General features: G+C 37.1%; 1 protein-coding gene across 3 annotated transcripts; it reads left to right on the top strand.

Annotated features, from left to right (window-relative positions):
- The first annotated feature begins 402 nt into the window (after positions 1–402).
- On the top strand, positions 403–18,772 carry pals2a (protein associated with LIN7 2, MAGUK p55 family member a). Of its 3 annotated transcripts, none has more exons than XM_046846664.1 (13): positions 403–532; positions 4,471–4,579; positions 8,625–8,743; positions 9,722–9,874; positions 10,137–10,286; positions 14,166–14,393; positions 16,088–16,219; positions 16,358–16,454; positions 16,610–16,681; positions 16,790–16,951; positions 17,107–17,309; positions 17,818–17,946; positions 18,080–18,772. In XM_046846664.1, exons 2-13 carry the CDS (start codon positions 4,549–4,551, stop codon positions 18,254–18,256), a joined length of 1,653 nt encoding a protein of 550 aa, XP_046702620.1. In that variant the 5' UTR covers positions 403–532; positions 4,471–4,548; the 3' UTR covers positions 18,257–18,772. The 3 variants fall into 3 exon arrangements, with proteins under 3 accessions (XP_046702620.1, XP_046702622.1, XP_046702621.1); XM_046846665.1 differs by lacking the exon at positions 403–532 and adding an exon at positions 549–852; XM_046846666.1 differs by lacking the exon at positions 4,471–4,579.
- Positions 18,773–19,836: the final 1,064 nt, after the last annotated feature.

Genomic DNA, 19,836 nt, shown 5'->3' with positions numbered 1-19,836 from the left:
CAAAGCTCGCAATCCGCAACTGTAGCAAACTGTGTAAAATATATTAAAACAAAAGGCAGTGAATCTGAGGCAGAGTTTAGGCTAGCAGAAAAGGCCTTGCTTCCCTGATGGCCTGCCACTTATATGTAAAGAATATGTTATATATATTTAATAGAAAAAAATAATTAATGTATTGGCTGGGTTATATTGTATATATATATATATATATATATATATATATATATATATATATATATATATATATATATATATGGAGGATTTAATTTAAGGCTCATGAATCTGTTCCATCTGCATCGTAAAGGGGCGTGTCTGATGGCCATGGTGGAGAGACGTCATTGGATGGAGGCGGTGCTAATGACTTTGATTGACAGCAGAGGATGAGCGCTTTCAGCGGGCTGCTGTGGGACACCGTGCATGTGTGTGAGTGTGTGTGTGTGTGTGTGTGTGTGAGAGAGATTGAGTGAGAGAGAGAGGGGCGGGTGGGGGGAACCTGTGCCCATTTTACCGGGACGGGACCATACGGGAATAGTGGGTAAGTCATTTTATTAGCACTCTTTCTGGTCCACTCGTGTTCGTATTGTTAGCATGGAGTGACAGTGTCACGGGCCTGCACGTGGTTGTAATTTCAGTTGAGTCAAGGATTAGCCGCCGGCTACTTCTCCTCCAGCTAACCAGCTAAATCCAGTTAGCTAGCTGGCTAATAGTAACCAGCTGATACTGGTTGGCTAAACACGGGTTGTTAGCTGGCTAGCTGTTACAGACTGCCACTTTCATTAGTAACCAGTAGAAAGCAGTGGAGCTCAAACTGCGACTCGAACCTCAGCTCCTGATGTAGTGGCTCAAGTGCCTGAAGTAAACTTTTTTTATATCCCGGTATTACTGATATATCGTGAAGCTAATTGGCTCAGCCTTCCAAAGTGGTCCTCTCGCTAAGCGTGTTAGCTAGGCTAAGCTACACGGTTGGCTCAGGGTTGAATGGGAAGTGTGCGTGCGTGCATGTGAGTGTGTAATAGTAGTAGTAGTAGTAGTAGTGGTGGTGGTTAATGTCGTGCGCGACTCATTCATGGTTAAAGCACTAGTTCCTCTGAGGGTCACTTTCCGAGATCTGCTACAACCCGATCACGCGAAGCAGCAGTTGGTGTGAAGAGTGAAGCGGCTCCAGTCAGAGTCTCGTGCTTCAGCTCGGATCGCACCACAGAACCGTGTGCTCTTAGGAAGTAGCTGTAACTACTGAAATCCACTCCGGTTTGTCGAGACTTTCACTGCTTTTGTTCTCTCATGTCTCCTCTTCCTCGTTCTTCTGCGTCCTGTCGTCACTTTGACATGATCCATAGCCTTTAGTGAGGTTTCACTGGTGCTTCTATGCTCCTCTAAACTCATCTGTCTGGAACTCTGAGATCTACAGACAGGCCATGATGGGAATGTGTAATAAACGCATATATCTGTGGCCGTGTACATAAAATAATTGATGTCTTTAGATCCGATTGGCATTTTTACACCTGTGTATGAGCAAAATTACTTGCTGAGCATTTGCTTTAACCTTGACTTTGGACAATTTTTTGATTCATTCAACTGTCTGTCTTGATCCTGCTGTGTATATGAGCACCGCAGCCATCAATAACATGAGTAGACTGATTTAAAAAGCAACAGAATGGCTCTAATACGTTGGGCGAAGGACATGTTTTTCATGTGTTACGTCAAGTCATTTGATTCATGCATGTAGAGAAGTAACTCACTAGATAAGATGTTGGACTTAGGGAGGTTTTGAGTTCAAATCCCAGCACCACCAATCTGCCACATCTGGGCCCTTTAACAAGGCCCTTTAATAGAACTGCTTGGTTGTAAATCAGGTACTCGTAAGTCGCTCTGGATAATGGCGATAAAGTGTAAATGTAGGTGTGTCTGTCTTAAATGGATCCTTGCCATGTCTTGCTCATACGTGTCTACAATGTAAATCAGGAAACATGAAGCGTTTAGAGACGTCAAAGCCTTTCATGAGTAATGTGCCATAAATGTTGGTCATTGGTTGAGAAACAGAACATTATTATACACTGAGATGGCAGTTTATTTAGCACGAGTGATCTAGAAGAGATAACCGGTAATCTCACCTTCTATCTCAGACTTCTAGTTTAATAGGGTGCAGTGTGATTTCTAGCCTCTAATTAACATGCGACTGACTTTGTTCAGTATCTGAACTGGGTCTTCTGTAAGTTGTAAATGTTTAGAAGGTTTGGCTAAAATGTGCTTGGCTTTTGAATGATATACACAGTTTAAAAGTATTCATTGTTTTTACAGATTTTTTGCACTTTTATAGTAATAACAGGTATATAACAGGGACAAACTTGCACTTATAAAGAACATCTTTTCATTTTTATCAGCACATTATCTGTGTAAAGCTTTGAGACAGTGTTCATTGTTTAAAGTGCTGTACAAATAAAAATGAATTGAATTTGATAACTGATTATAATAAAAATTTGAGATGATATTCCCCCAATTTAGGTTAAATGGTGACCTTTTATTATATGCTTTGATTCAACACTGATGTGAATATGATCATGCTATGGCAGTGTGTGTGTGTGTGTGTGTGTCGCATGGGTGCTTTGGACAACGTCAGCATCGGGTTAAGAAATAGTCCGCCAACCAAATATATCCATCCGCCAGCAGTGGTGTGGTCAGAAATTGATCCTGATTAAAAATAATAATAATAAAGCCAGTGGACATTGGTCTAAGCCTGTCTTAGAGGAATGTGGGGCAAGTGGTCAGTAAAAGAACATGGTGTTAAAACACTTCTGCACTTGCTGCACTCACGCTAGCCAAACACATACCGCGGTGTCAGTACTGTTCTGAAAATGGACCCCAGGCAATATAATAATAGTGTTCCTTTCCATTGATTGGCAGGCTAGGGTGGGTTGATCTTGGATATAGTGTGTATCTGTGTGACTGTATGATATATCCTGATTGATTCATATTGTTTTCAGTCGGAAAAGTATGATAGCGAAGCCGTGTGATTTACTTGGGAATTAATTTAAAAGATGAGCTATTCATTACACGCTCCAATGGTGTACTCGGGCACATACAGAAAACCCGTATATGTATAGTTCTGTATCTGTACATTTATTCTGGAATAAATGGCTAATTCATATTGTTTTCATTTGAAAAGGTTATTACGGAGAGTCTCTGTGGTTTACTTGGGAATTAATTGAAAAGATGAGCTCTTCATTACACGCTCCGATGGTGTATCCGAACACGTACAGAAAACCCATAATTCGGTATTTGATAGAAAATGCAAGGTTGAGTGCCATTTCTTCTGTTCATTTCAGTTCCACCACTAAAGCTGGTAATGAACTAATACAATGAATCAGGTTTGTTTGAGCAGGGACATTGGTAAATAGTGCTGGACTGTGGCCTTTAGAACCACAAAGAAGTTTTCCCAGAACATTTAATAAGACTGAAATAGTGGAAATGGACAATGTTTCTATGGGTTTATTCCTTTTCCCACAAACACTATCATTAAACGAAAGCATTTGCTCAAAATCTGTGAGCAAGCACAGATTGGTGTAGGTTGGTTCTTATTTGAATAGGGTGAGGCCTTGATTTGTTTGCTAAAATGACTGGTGCACTCTTGTCAATAATAAAGAGTTAGCCAGTAAGCGTTGTAGGAGGACAGAAGATTGGACATGTTGGGTGTATGATAAAAAATTCTGTGTAGGTGGTGTAAAACTGTGTAACTATTATTATACTAGTTCCTGACATCAACAAAATGAGTTCCTGAACTGTTTGGTATGTAAGGTTTGCTCCTGTCATGTCCTGACAGTCAGGCTGCTAAATCAGGAACGGTGGAGTCTGTCAGTGTTCTAAAAAGGTAAAAGTTTTAATGTGTAGTGGACTGAAAATTCAGCTGTTAGAGTTGCTTTTGGATTGAATTTATGTATATGTAAGTAATAGTTCATTAATTTGTATCTAAATCCTGGTTCAGATAAAGGATCACAACTAAGGCAAGCTAAGATTATCTAGCATACCTTTATAGCTCAGGGACTCGCCCAATCCGATGCTTATGTCACTTCACAAGAATTACAAGGCACTAGTGAAGTGGTAGCTCCGTCGATGTTGAACTTCAGGCCGGAAGGTCATGAATTCAAATCCCACCACCATCAAGCTGTTGCTTCTTAGCCCCTGAGCGAGGCCCTTGACCCTCAGCTGTTCATTTGAATAAATGAGATGATTGTGAATTTGTGTTTACAGTTTATTACTGTATATAATGTAAGTAATTGTAAGTTTAATGACTCTGTGTTCTTAACAAGACAAATACCTTGTATATTTGTACAATACAAAAAAAAATGCAGATTTGTGATGTTTTCTTATAAAGCTAAGTGTAGTCTGTTAGTGAACAGCACAACATGCTTTACCCTTGTTGAATCATAACGTTCACGTTGAATCTCCTCTGTAAAATGATCTTTTGTCTCCCTCCAGTCCTCTAGGTGTGCTGATCTCATTCTGAAGACTCACACATTTTCTTTAAGCTGTGACGTGATCTAAGATCTCGGAATAATGACTGTTGCTAATGCTAAATCTGGTACAGGTGAGTCCCCGAGGAAGAGATGTCCTGATTCTGACCAGCATTTTTCGTTCATGTAGATACATACACAGTAACAGGGTCGCAGAGGGATTTTTCAATGCGAAAGGGGTTTGTTACGGTTTTTTGCTTTTTTTAATGCATTTTTTTTTCCTGAAGAACTGCACATGAATTGGACAACTTTTAATAGCAGAGAATGTCCTCCTTTTAAATGAAATGAAAGATCTGCAGCTGCAGAGAACTAGTTTTATGGCAAAGAACACTGAATCCATTGAAGCATTAATTCAACAGCTTACTGCAAACTGTCACTTGAATCTGTGACCTATTTTACACATTTTCCAGCTTCATGTTTTCATGGGGAAGTGTAGGCAAGAAATCAAACGCTGGAGATCTAAAGAAAATAAAGGTAGACAAAAACACAATATATTTTTCATGCAAGACAAACAAAGTATACAAAGACCAAAAACATAACAGCTGCATACAACAGCCAAAGAGTGAGTGAATCTGACGGAGTGAATCATGTGTCTAACAGTGGATGCGTGTGTGGTAGTTTATTTTTTAGACTCGGCATGTCCACAGTTCACAGTTTTGTCGAGAAAGTATTTTTTCTTACTTTGTAGTCAGAATGTCCATAGGTCAAAAAATATCATTCCAGGTCCAACTTTGCATTTCTCATATAAGTGGAATGGAAAATTTAACGTGCTTCTTCTGACTCATGCAGAGCCAACCAACCACTTTTTCTGTGAACTGCTGCTCACACTGCTTCACAGGGCAGCATCACACACTTGAAACATACACGAGTTCACTATGAAGATCCTACAGATGCTCGATTGTGTTGAGATCTTCAAATTACTCCTGAACATTTTGTGCAGTGTGACAGGGTGATTTATCCTTGTGATAGAGTCTATTGTCATTAGACTGTACCATTGTCATGTAAAGGTGAACTTGATCTGTAACAGTGTTTAGATTGGTGAATGCATGAATGAGAAGACCCAAGCAGAATATCGCCCAAAACGTCATGCTACCTCTGCTCTTCACCTTCTCTTCCCATAGTGCATCCTGGTGCCATTTCTTACCCAAGTTAGGGACATACACAGTACCATTCATCAGACCACCTTCTTCCACTACTCTGAGGTCCAGTTCTGATGTTTACATGCCAATTGTAGATGCTTTTGGAGGTGAACAGGGATCAGCACAGGCACTCGGCCCAGTCTTTCACTAAACAGTTTCATACCCAACAAACTGAAACCTTTCTATCATTGTAACTGTGTAACTTTTTCCAGTAGATCTTCTATAGGATCAGACCAGATGGGTTAGTATCACTGGTTTACACAACAACTTTGCTAATTGATTATTCATTTGCTGCCTAGTATATCCCATCCCCTGACAGGTGCCACTGTAACAAGATAATCAATGTAATTCACGTCACCTGTCAGTGGTTTTAATGTCATGGCTGTTTATTGTATGTAGTGTTGTTAGTGTGCTTTCTGAACCACCTATTTTTTGGCGATTAGTTTCTTTAGGAAGCTATTTCAGCATTGCCTGTCATGTTGTATAACAAGCAAAATAGAAAATTGATGTTTACTGATGTAACATGATATGTCAGTGTGATTCCTTACATATCTGTTATTTAATCTTTTATTTTACTTGCTTTAATCCGATGTTTGGCTTCTTTAGACAAACCGATCACTACAGCTCAGCTTTCGGTTTGTTGATAAGTAACGTGTCTGCTCAAGCCTTACTGGCTGGAACATCTTGAATAAAAACATTAACTTAAACCCAGCCTAGTAAACTTTACATCTTATGTATAGCAGCAGCACTATGGGTAGTTAATATTTTTTAAAGCAGAATGGGTAAAAAATTTTTTTTTTTTTTTTTAAGAATTGTGTGTGAAATTATTCCCAAAAGCAAACAAAAATGGTGTGGAAGAAGTGGTGATGGTAGCGAATCTGGAACTGGAATAGTGTGTTTTGTTGTACATTTGTTGTGATCTTGCTGTGTGGGTGTTCTGACCATGAAAATGGTAAGCACTATGCTAATGAAGGCCCTTCGTGATGAATTGGCCCATTCAGAACCACTCAAGTTGTTTGTTGTGGCTTGAGTGCTTTTTGATGCATTGCCATTGATCTATTTGTTTTGCCACTCAATCCTGTTGGCCGGTGTCGCTATATGAAATGTAGGTGACTCTTTAATGTGGAGTTTGTTCTTTACTGGACCGAGGTTTTTGTAAAAGCTCTGCAGAGACAATCTAGAAGATGTTCTCTTCAATTTAATAATAATGTAAAACAAAGTTTTAATGAGCTGTATAAGACTATGAGACTGTTTTAATGTATGAGTGATATACATGTACACCAAATATGGCCATTCCTCCTTGTAAACTTCTTTACAATCTTTAATACACAGTGATTTACTTTATTTCAAATTAATTAACAATGAAATAAAACTTTATTTACCATGACAAAAAAACTTTCCATGCTTTGTATGTTGACTGGTTGCTATTGCTTTATATGTTGATGTGTAAAGATTGGCAGGTCTGAATACCTCCGTTCTCTTGAATGTTACAGTACACGAACTTGATCTAAGCATGACATTCACTGTGTATATAAATCACCCTAAGCTGGGAAGATTTTAGGGATCTGCAGAGATCATTAGTTTTTAGAGCTCTTATGGAGCATTTGTGAAGGTGATTTTTGCAGGAGGGCATCATAGGAGAATTTAGAAAGTAAGAAGAATAACCTTTTAATTAAAAATTTTATTATTTTTGTAGAGAAAGCATACATTTTTAAAATAATCTAGAGCTGTTCTCTAGAATTCAAAGCAGTAATGCATATTGTAAAGTTTTGCCAAATGAATGCTTTTTACAATTTTTCTTTTTTTTACCAATTATTTTCTATAAATTCTAATCATTGTGATTATCATTAACTTTAGCTAATATTTATGCTTTTAGATTAAACCAAAAGAAAAACAAAAAAACACTCAGTGAGTGCTCCATCAGTGCCAGAGAAAACCATCAATAAAAAAAACTTGTTTTTTGTTACTAATTATTCTTAATTATCTTTGGCTCCTTCTATATAATGTTAATTATTGTGAAATAATGTGCATATAGGACAGGGACAGAGACGGGGTAATGACTTTCCCACAAGTAGTTCAAGGTTGCAAGTTTGGTTTAAAGCATGCCCCATTTAATCAGATCCAAAAACAAAGTACGGCTTCTCACTCGTTATTTTTTTTGTTTAAGGTGTTAAAACAGCTCAGTCTCTGGGATTTGTGCTTTAGAACAAATGGAATTTGCCCAGTATCATGAGATAAAGACTGATCTGAAGTTTGTAGAGTCTTTATTAAGTGAGATTTTGTGCTTCTTTCTTTAGCTGTTAAGGTACAAGTGGTGGCAATATATCCGTATTATTAAAATTGTTAGTGCAAGTCGATGACCAAATGCATAACAACTGTATGCAAAGACATTTTGTATTGTTTTTGATGTGCCTTATTTTATTTTATTTATTTTTCTCCAACATATATTAGTGATTTATAATTCCATTTTGTTGTCTATAGTTTGCTTGTTAGAGATCTTTATCCAGATTTCTGTGCAGCTTTTATTACAATGTTGTTTGTTGAGAAGACAGATGGATGTAAACCAATTAGGAAGCCCATTCACCACAGTGTACAGTGGAAATTTTGGAAGTGTTGACACAAATGGCATAAGACTTGCAATGTTAATCCACAAAGTGGCTGTATGCAGCACTTTAATTACTTTGAAACATTATATTCTACAGCCCTAGTTCATTGTAGCCCCAGTGCTGTTTTTCATCTTAAGTCAGATAAAAAAATTCATTAATGTAAAATTGTGTTTGCTATTTTAAAAGGGGGGGAATTTGTATCATTTAATTTAATCTTATGCTATTTGGGATCCCAATAGACAGTAATTGACTGGAACAGTGCATTAATTATGCAATAATATCTTCCTCTGAGTGTAGCTACGTTCTATTTAAATATGGAATGCAATATTATATGGTGGATTTGTCTAATAGAAATTGTTATATTTCTCCTTTAGCTATGCAGAAGGTGTTGGACAACCTCAAAGAGCTGCCTCCTTCCACTGGCGCCAAAGACATTGACCTCATCTTTCTCCGAGGCATCATGGAGAGTCCTATAGTCTGTTCTCTGGCCAAGGTGCTGCAAAGCATATGTTTATTTGCTTTTGTGATCAATGATTCACTCAAACGTATCTGTCTGTCATAATATATGTGAGTCATTTTTATTTGAGCAAACATTGGCCTGATTTTGTATGTCAGTCTGTTTGTGTGTCTCTGTGTCTCTCTGTGTGTACAATGTCTTAATGTGGTACGTGTTTGTGTGCACACCCAACACATTGTGTCACTGTGACAGAAGAGTAATGTCTGCATTTAGCTGGCCCCTCTAGACATTTATCCACTGCATTCTCCCTCAGTAATCATGGCCATGGGACAGAAAACAGAAAATGCAAACTAATTAATTAACTTAAGACAGAACCTAGAACAGAAACGTTGTTGAGGACAAGGTTAAAAAATAGTAGGTTCTACTTGCCTTAAAGTTCGCATGTCTTTATGTGCAGTTATAAGCTTTAGATTTGCATTTCCAAAACCAGAGGTTCATACTGTCCATATTTTTCTTTATTTATATGTATAGTAAGTTGTTTAACGATTATTGTCACTAACAATGATGTGACATTAATGTATAAATTTTTTATAAAATAAAAAAGTATTCTTTACTAAGCAGTTTGTCAAGTTTTTGGCAGAGACAACAAAAAAAAACGAACTATAGAATTAAATAGTCATTATTGTATTGCAGAAGTATTACCCTCATTAGCATATAATTGTGTTCTTAAAGGAAATTGTGTTTTTTTTCACGTGCTCAGAGACTATTGAAGAACATATCAGTGTGACACAAACATGGCAACATAGTGTGAACCAACCACCAGTGCCTGGGTATAGAGGGGATTATTCAGAGAAGCAACCTAGTGGCCAAGAACAACTTTCAACACGCAACTACCAACACTATGCTTTACTGTTTCAAGGGAACAGAGTGCAGAGAAAGGCACCACCACCCTAAAGATAACATGAGGCCAGGGAAAGTTCTGTCTGTAGTGATGTGGTCTATCTCTTTCTCCAGGCTCATGAGAGACTGGAGGATGTAAAGCTTGAGGCAGTGCGGAACAACAATGTGGAGCTGGTGAGCGAGATTCTGTCTGACATAAGTAGCCTGGCCGAGCATAACGACAGCGCAGCAGAACTCTCCAAGATTCTCAAGGAACCACACTTCCAGGTAAACAAGCTCCTGGTGTAATGTCCAGCTCTGGACATATTTACTAATTAATGAGGACTAGAAGTGGTGTTTAATGTGCAACCTGTAATTATCAACTAAATGTATTTATTTTTTTTTGTTAATTATTTAATGTATGATTTCCATGCCTTAAGACCAAGTTCTAGTTCAGGAGTGCATATATCTTGATCCTTGGCCACAAATGTTGCCATAAGAATGTATGAATTTAAAATTTATTCAGTTGACATTTCTTTTATATTTGCAGTCCCTAATAGAAACTCATGACCAGGTGGCCGCTAAATCTTTTGAAGCATATCCATCTGCGACAAACAACACTACCATGACCAGTACCTCTATTATGCCAGTGGACACTGTGCGTATGATCAGCATCCAGAAGAAGGCAGGAGAGCCGCTGGTAATGGGACTAATATACACTTTTTTAGCAATTTGAATGGGCTTGAAATCTTTTCTCTAAATCACATTTGGTGTTTTTTTTGCATTTGCTATGGTCACATAATCTGATGTTTAAACAAGAACGAAAACGACTATTTAAAAATGATATAAAGGTCTTCTTAATTTACCCATCGGGTAATTATAATTACACCAGTAAATATGTAATATGACAACATCCTATACGTATAACTGGCTTTTATTAAGAACGCTTTGTTACTTTGTTACTGTACATAAGTAGATTTTTCTGGTATCAGTACTTTACCTCACTATTTATTTTTCGGACTACTTTTTACTTTAACATTTTTACACAAATATCTGTACTTTCTACTTCTTACATTTTCAAAACAGGCTCGTTACTTCAGTTTTAATCTATTTGTAACGTGTAAATATTTTTTCTTCTCACTGCCCCGTTTTCAGCCCATTGTCCTGTTTCTTTACGCATTTCACACACCACAGGTGTAGGCTAGTTTACGAAGCTAACAATGCACAGGCAGAAGGTAACAAGAAGTCTATGGTTAACGTGGATGAGACAGAGGGAGTCAGTGATGTAAACACGACTGAGAACAGAGACATTCCTGATCACTTCTTTGCTCTGCTTGTGTTCGATATGGTGGATGTTCAGCCTGGATACAGGCATTAGGTAACAACATTTGAAATTCGTTTTGTATTAATATATTAATTAGGGCTGTCGCAATTAATGCGTTAATAACGTAAACGCAAATTCATTTTAACGCACTAAATTTATTAACGTGCGCATTTTTGTTTGACTGTTTGTTTTATTACAAATATAAATAAATAAATATAAATGAGGCAAAATTAAAACCTTCAACACAACACGCATTTATTCATGACATCCTTTCTTTATTCAGATAAAAAATAAATAAATAAACTCCACCGAAAAATATTAGTAAACAGTAAAAATTTTACTGTTGCGCCAAATCTCAAATCAGCACCAAAATACGCAATGATGCTGATTAATTTACTTCCTGGGGTTCGACAAATGTAAAGCGTTTTTTTTGTGGGGTTTTTTTTCTGACTTAAATTACTCTCTCTTTTGTGATCGTACAGATAAGAGCAATACATTATTCGAATCTGTAAAGGGTCTACTTTCATTTGTATACACTCATTATAATAACAACTAAATGCTGTGTAAAATAAAAAAAACAAACATGCGGTGCTCTCTGCCATCTCTGTCACCTCTCTTCACAGACATAAATTTAAAAACCTGAATAAAAGTGAATACGTGCCTCACAAGCACAATAAATATATGGATAGAAAGAATAAAATATATATATATTTACAAATTTTTTATTTTATATATATATATATATATATATATATATATATATATATATATAATATATATATATATATATACACTTTTAAATAAACCAATTCACATCGAAAACAAATATTCTCTGATTATGTAATCCTTATGAAAGTTAAAAGGTAGTTTCTCTGGTATCACCTTATTAACCATCCGTGTGGAAACATAGCAAAGGTTCCGTATGGTGTCCTGATGATTTACGTAATTTATAACACCATACTTACATTAAAACATTGACAAGAGAATTTAGTCTTTATGCTCTATGTTGATTATTGGGTTTCACTGATAATAAACATACATTTGCATAAAGCATCCATATTTGTCCATCCCCATGTTGATTAGAGTAGTGAAGGATGTGTGTGCTTTAGTCACATTGAACAGCAGAATGTCCTGGCTGTTGGTGTAGGTGGGCTGGTTCGAGAATTACTCCTGGGATTTTCACACACAATACTCACATTTAGAATTTGTCATCAGCATTAATCCAAACTGCTTTGGGTCAACAGTTCAGGCTGGTAAAGTTAGTGTAACAGCGGAATGTTTCCTGACACACACTGTATTGTAGTGGTTTGAATGTCACAGTGTATTGTTGCTGACCATGTGCATCCCTTTATATCAACTGTTTACCATCTTATAATGGCTGTAATCAAGAGCAAAAATATGGGCCAAGCACAAAAAGGCAAAATAGCTGTTGAGCTGTTGATGACAAATCATTGAATAGAAAATAAGCATGTTTTTAATTGTTGTAATTTTCTGACCAATTCTTTGTGATTTAGACTATTAAAGGCTTAACATTTCTTAATATTTACCAATCACATTTTTATACCCAGGATGATCATGCATTATTTTACAAAATTCAATAAATAAGTACACTTCCTTTCCTTTCTCATGGAAAATATATATATATATTTACAAATTTTTATTTTATATATATATATATATATATATATATATATATATATATATATATATATATATATATATATATATACACTTTTAAATAAACCAATTCACATCGAAAACAAATATTCTCTGATTATGTAATCCTTATGAAAGTTAAAAGGTAGTTTCTCTGGTATCACCTTATTAACCATCCGTGTGGAAACATAGCAAAGGTTCCGTATGGTGTCCTGATGATTTACGTAATTTATAACACCATACTTACATTAAAACATTGACAAGAGAATTTAGTCTTTATGCTCTATGTTGATTATTGGGTTTCACTGATAATAAACATACATTTGCATAAAGCATCCATATTTGTCCATCCCCATGTTGATTAGAGTAGTGAAGGATGTGTGTGCTTTAGTCACATTGAACAGCAGAATGTCCTGGCTGTTGGTGTAGGTGGGCTGGTTCGAGAATTACTCCTGGGATTTTCACACACAATACTCACATTTAGAATTTGTCATCAGCATTAATCCAAACTGCTTTGGGTCAACAGTTCAGGCTGGTAAAGTTAGTGTAACAGCGAATGTTTCCTGACACACACTGTATTGTAGTGGTTTGAATGTCACAGTGTATTGTTGCTGACCATGTGCATCCCTTTATATCAACTGTTTACCATCTTATAATGGCTGTAATCAAGAGCAAAAATATGGGCCAAGCACAAAAAGGCAAAATAGCTGTTGAGCTGTTGATGACAAATCATTGAATAGAAAATAAGCATGTTTTTAATTGTTGTAATTTTCTGACCAATTCTTTGTGATTTAGACTATTAAAGGCTTAACATTTCTTAATATTTACCAATCACATTTTTATACCCAGGATGATCATGCATTATTTTACAAAATTCAATAAATAAGTACACTTCCCTTTCCTTTCTCATGGAAAGGATATATATATATAAAACATAATATACATAATTAATTTGTTTGGCTGATATTCACAGTCTCTCGCGGATAGCACGATAGACCAGAAAACTTAAAGGGAATTGTTTTTATAGAGTTTTATGTTGAAATAATAACATTTATAAATAGAAATACAATATTATAAAATGAAGTAAAACATTTCATTCAAAATCTTAATACAGTACTGTATACATAAAATAACCATGATAAACGGGGGATAAACTGTCTTATCTTATCTTATCTATCTATCTATCTATCTATCTATCTATCTATCTATCTATCTATCTATCTATCTATCTATCTATCTATCTATCATTTATAAAATGTATGTATATGTAAGGATAATTTATTCTTCATGTGCACTGAGCTATGTGGGGGCAGTTATCTACGGTTCTTTGCTGGGTTCTTTTGCCTGAGCCTCAAAAAGATGTCTAATCATATAATGACTTATGTATTCCCCCTTGGGCCACAATTTTTGGAAAGAGAAAATAGAGGACTTAAGAGGTCATTCAAACTTTAGCACCCAGTAAAAGAAGGCTGCCAGGGAATGGTGGAATTTATGAGATGTGGGTGTTGAAAGCGGTTGTCGCAGAAGGAATGAGGTGAATGTCTGTTGTTTTGTGTGCATACAACGTCTATATGATTCAAAATGTCTGGTCTTTATTAGGGTGTGACATTCCGAGTGGAGAACGGCGAGCTTGTGATCGCGCGCATTCTACATGGCAGCATGATTGACAGGCAGGGCATGCTGCACACGGGCGATGTCATCCGGGAGCTGAACGGCCAGGAGGTAGGAGGTGATCCTACGGCATTGCAGGAGATGTTAAAGGACATCAACGGAAGCGTCACCCTCAAAATCTTGCCCAGTTACAGAGACGCACCCACACCTGCACAGGTAGGTAAAGGGAGACAGTAAGCTGGTACACTTTGTTTTATTAAGTCATGTCCTCACCCCGGGTTTCATGAATCTGTCTAACTATAGGTATTGAAATTGCTGGAGTTCAAAAGGACCACTAAAATACTATTCACACATCTTTTGAGCCATATCAGCTCTTGTGCCAAATATTATATTTCAGAGGATATTAGTAAAAAGAAAAATATTCTTAATCTACTGTGCATGCCTGTGTACTTCAAATGTTTGTATAAAAAAAAAAAATTCCAGGCATACACTGGTCTTGGCTATGATCTTTATTCTCTATCTGTACCCGTCACACACAAGGAGGAGAATCTTCCCTTCAGGCTGACTCAGAAGAATGCCACTCAGCTGAAACTGAGCCTGCCTATTCCTATTAATAACACACTCTGCTATCTAGGGCAGATGGGAGGAGAGACTTAGAAAGAGGAACGTGGACACACGCATACAAAGACCCACGTATTCTTTAAGGCGGCCTGGGAAGGGATGGAAATAGGTCTTTATGGTTTTCTTGGGGTGAAATCGGAGTGAATTGTTCTGTTAGGAACCTCATATGAGGCAGACGTGTAATATAACAAGAACTGTTTTTCACAAGTGTCCTTTGCTCTATTTTACTGTCCTGTGAGAGCAGGCAGAGTTTGTATGTTGACAGTACACACAACAGGAACTAAGGTTAAAAGCCATCTAAATATTTCTTGTAAAAACATACTATGCATATGTTGTTGACAGCCTCCTTGTCCTCAAACACAGAGCTGCATGAAAGACAAATGAAGAGTCTAGTTTGAGGTTTATAACTCTGAATGTTTAGCTTTTCATTTGTAAAATCACTAATATCTCATGCAAACATTTCAGATCTTCTCGCTTGAAGAGAACTGACGGTCGGTTTATTAAGTTAATGACCTAATTGATGTAGTTATAAATTGCTTGATGTTCACTGTTTGCAATTAGTTGGGCAAAAAAAAAATCAAATAAGCATAAATTTCCCTTACTCTAAATGTAGTGATTTTAGACTTACGAGTTGCTTCTTTGCTTTTGCTCTAAGGCTGAGACAAATCCAGTCTTTGTGGAGGTCAGCCACTGACCTATTGTTATAAGAAATTTGAATTTATTTAAATAAACAAATTTTATAAAATAGCAGGGATATACCATATTTAGATGTTTTAGTAGAAAATATAATTATATGGTTGTATTTACCACAATTGGCTATCAACTGTAAAAGGTTGGATTTATGGCCCAGAATAACACACAACTGTACAAAGGAATCCTTATTGCATGTAAACTCTTTTATTCTCATACAGCTAAAAGACACAAATGTCATACAGCAAACCAAAAATTGTTTTTGTTAAAAAAATAATAATAAATCAGATGACATTTGTTTCTCCTGACACATGCAAATAGACTGAGTGTACCCTATTACACATGCATACACACCATCTGCAGCATGAATAAAGGCAGCATGTCAGCCAGTAGCATGTTCAAGATGAAGATTTCCCTGTCCTCTTTTATACTCAATCCTGTGATCACTTATTATTTCAATGAAGCCTTCTTTAAAAATGTCTCTTGAATATTACATTTACTTCATGCCCCTGCATTTCCCCCTATGATTTCATTCAAAATCAGATAATGCTTTCAATGAACATTTACATAAAATTTTTATTATTATTATTTTTTTTTAGGTGTATTTGAGACCTCATTTCAACTACAACCCTGAAACAGACAACCTCATTCCCTGTAAAGAAGCAGGACTGGCTTTTTCCAAAGGGGAGATCTTACACATTGTGAACAGAGAGGACCCCAACTGGTGGCAGGTTGGTACCACACCTGAATGTTGGGGCGGTTAAGCGTTTTAAATTCCATACCGTGTAATAGCACTAGCAATAGTAATTTAATTGAACCTAATCCGTTGTGTAAGCACTCACTGAATCTATAACCGGTGTGTGTCTCAGGCACGTAGCGTAGTTGGAGACCGCACTGGACTCATCCCAAGCCAGTATTTAGAAGAGAAGAGGAAAGCATTTGTCCGGAAAGATATCGAAGGCTCAGGTATGTCAGGAATGATGTATTTTTTTCCCCGGTCCAAACCCACATAAACAGATTCAGAGAGTAATAGGTTATTTCTAGGAATGTTGTTATTTGATGAAAGTGTAAATTTGGTCTCAGTCATTCTTCTTTTGATTTTTCCTTTGCATAAATTCTAGGAATTCTATGTGGAACAATAACTGGAAAAAGGAAGAAAAAGAAAACCATGTACTTAACAGCAAAGAATGCAGGTTGGCACATCAGGAAAGGTGTCTTGTGAAAAGAGTGATATTTTTTTTTAAGATCATCTCTAATATTTTCTCTCTCTCTTTTTTTTTTTTTACCCTACTGCCACTTAGAATTTGATCGTCATGAGCTGCAGATCTACGAAGAGGTAGCCAGGATGCCTCCATTCCAGAGGAAGACCCTCATCCTGATTGGTGCTCAGGGTGTGGGCCGCAGGAGCCTGAAGAACAGGCTGATTATGTTGAATCCTTTGCTCTTTGGCACCACCGTTCCCTGTAGGTTCACTAACTTCTCATGCACTGAATGTTTTTCCTACTGTCTGTTTTCATCAGTCAGTTTAGTAATTTCAACAATATCATATAACCTGATCTTAATGTTGTTAGTGGTACTTTTAAGATATTGTGGCCAAATATTGATCCTCTCCCCTCAGTCACGTCTCGCCGGCCACGTGAAGAAGAGAAGGATGGCCAGTCGTACAGCTTTGTATCCAGAGCAGATATGGAGCTGGATATTAAAGCCGGCCGCTACCTCGAGCATGGGGAGTATGATGGGAATCTATACGGCACCAAAATCGACTCGATTCACGAGGTGGTTCACACCGGTCGCACGTGCATACTGGACGTCAACCCACAGGTGAGCAGAACAGACAATGATTGCAGAAAGCTACATGAGTGTGGCTTTTTTGTTTAGCTATCATTAGAGACTAGCTGAGGACCTGTAAATAGAAGTGACTAAAATGTGTCTTGATTTTATCTCTGAAAAGGACAGAGGCAATGTTTATCACGGCTGTCGAAACAAAAGTTTACTGCATGAAAGTAGACTGGAAAATCATATCCCAGACATTTTCCTTCTAATCCCAGTGGAAATGATAGTAATATGGATCTCAGTGGATCTTTTTTTACTGTGTTAAAACATATGCACATACATTAGCAGAGTTATTATAAGTTGATGTATAGTAGCTGATTAAATATATTTTGCATTCGATTGTGGAAATGTAAGACAGATGTCCGCATCTACAGATAAAATAAAGATACACTTTTGTCAGTGTTTTGTAAAGTCCCAGGCAAGGTGTATTTTATAAATAAATCCAGTTTTAAGACTGAGAATATGACTGCATCAATTACTTGAATGTCATCGGCAGGCACTGAAGGTGCTGAGAACAGCGGAGTTCATGCCGTTTGTGGTTTTTATCGCTGCTCCTGAGTTGGACACACTACGAGCGATGCACAAAGCAGTGGTGGATGCAGGAATCACCACCAAACTCCTGACGGTCAGTCTCATATTTCTTAACTGTATTCTCCTGTCAGGCAAGACACTGAAGAATGTGTAAGTGTGTTTACAAGTAATTGCATGCTTATTTACATCTCTCTCTCTCTCTTTCTCTCTCTCTCTCTTTTTCTCAGGAAACGGACTTGAAGAAAACGGTGGACGAGAGTGCAAGGATCAAGCGGGCGTATAGCCATTACTTTGATTCGACAATAGTGAATGATAACCTGGATAAGGCATTTGAGAAACTACAGGCGGCTGTGGAACAGCTGTGCACAGAGCCTCAGTGGGTACCGGTTAACTGGGTTTACTGAACCATCCATCCTCATCATCTTTAGCACCACCACCAACATCTTCTTCACCTTCATCGCTGGTGTCATGGACCACGGCAGGACTGTCAGTGGTCAGTGCGTCTCAGCCCGACCCTAAGGTCCAACCCTGCTATGCAAAGCTACACCATCCATGAGAAAGGAAAGGGAAGTGTACTTATTTATTGAATTTTTTTTTTTTTTTTAATCTACCAGCAGAGCACATCTCAAGGCATAACTGTTCCTTGTGTTACTATACAAACGATGTACTTACAGGGTGTTTGAAGTAGTTTTGTTATCTGCAGTGAGAAGCCGAAACAGACAGCAGTCATTGCTGTTAGCTGTGATACACTTTTGTACTGGAGCGTTTCAGCAGCCAGTGAGCTCATCTTATTGATCTCTTTAATTCTAGTTTTCTACATTTTAGTAAATGTGTTTAGCAGTGTTCATGGTACTGCTACACTGAAACTCATTACAATATTGAAATATTGTTGTACTAAGTTGTCTTTTCATTGATGGAGCAGGGGGATTTTATCAACTAATTTGTTTATTTTTGTTAGTTTTTTTTAATATAAGATGTAACACTGCTTTGAATTTTGCATTATGCTGCAACTGAAGCAGTAGAAAATCAGCTCAGCACTGTGGAGTATCTGTTCATACGCTGTCATATTGGATCAGTGTCTACGAAGTCTCTATGCTTCAGTATAAAAAAAGCACAGTATTCATCTCAATGCCGTTGCAGTGTCATGCAAAATTGCCAGTAGTGACAAACGTTCTTACTAAATATGGACTTTGGGACACAAGTTTTATCAACTAAAGTTTTTTTTTTTCTTTTCTTTTCTATAAACACTATCACTTGCTTGTGTGTTTGTGTGCTATATTTCAATGTCTGTGTCTCGTGTGGTTTTACCACCATATTAATAATGTGCATCTACTCTAGCTCCTGTTTTAATTGGAAAAGTACAGCTATTGCCTTCATGGATTCCGAGTGCCCAGTAAGTGCATGTATGTTTTGTAACCATTATAATTTTAATCCAGAAGCCCTACCAGGCACAAAGTGTTGAAAGTGTTCAAAGTGTCACTAGCTATAGATCAGAAATGTAAAGAAAAATTCAGCGTTCACTTTATGACACACAGACGATAAAATATCACATTGATATTCAGAGGTCTGAGACTTTTCATGGGAACATTGGAACAGTACACTTCATTTAAGATTTCTAGTTGTTAACAATAATCATTGATCGTTTCATTGCAAAGATACAGCACAGTCTATTGAAACTAGTAGTGCACAGCAGCAGTTTAAACAGCAGCTATTATTGCTTGTAAAAGCTTTTCTACAGAACAGTGTAATTCCATTATTATGCCATGATATGATTTACATTTCTGTCACATGAAAGTTCTGAACCTGGCAACATCCACTCACATAAAAGATGTTCCCTGTTAGTTTAACCCCTGCTATTCTCGAAGGAAATTCAGGAGGATTCCAGCACTGCAGTGTTTAATGTTTCCCTGCTCTAATTTGCAGTTCCGATAGAACAGAGCTTTTATTGTAAGGTGATGGAATCACTACAACATGTGGAATGCTC

The sequence above is a fragment of the Silurus meridionalis genome, chromosome 4 (assembly GCF_014805685.1).
Source record: "Silurus meridionalis isolate SWU-2019-XX chromosome 4, ASM1480568v1, whole genome shotgun sequence".
NCBI classification, from domain to species: domain Eukaryota; kingdom Metazoa; phylum Chordata; class Actinopteri; order Siluriformes; family Siluridae; genus Silurus; species Silurus meridionalis.
Note: the sequence above shows the minus strand (reverse complement) of the source record. Positions and strands in the feature narration are given on the sequence as shown.

Excerpts from the sequence above, each read along its gene's own strand:
- pals2a (XM_046846664.1), top strand. The coding sequence starts at position 4,549 with ATGACTGTTGCTAATGCTAAATCTGGTACAG. Across the intron at positions 16,682-16,789 it reads CTTAACAGCAAAGAATGCAG|AATTTGATCGTCATGAGCTG; the intron begins GTTGGCACATCA and ends ACTGCCACTTAG. Across the intron at positions 16,952-17,106 it reads CTTTGGCACCACCGTTCCCT|TCACGTCTCGCCGGCCACGT; the intron begins GTAGGTTCACTA and ends CTCTCCCCTCAG.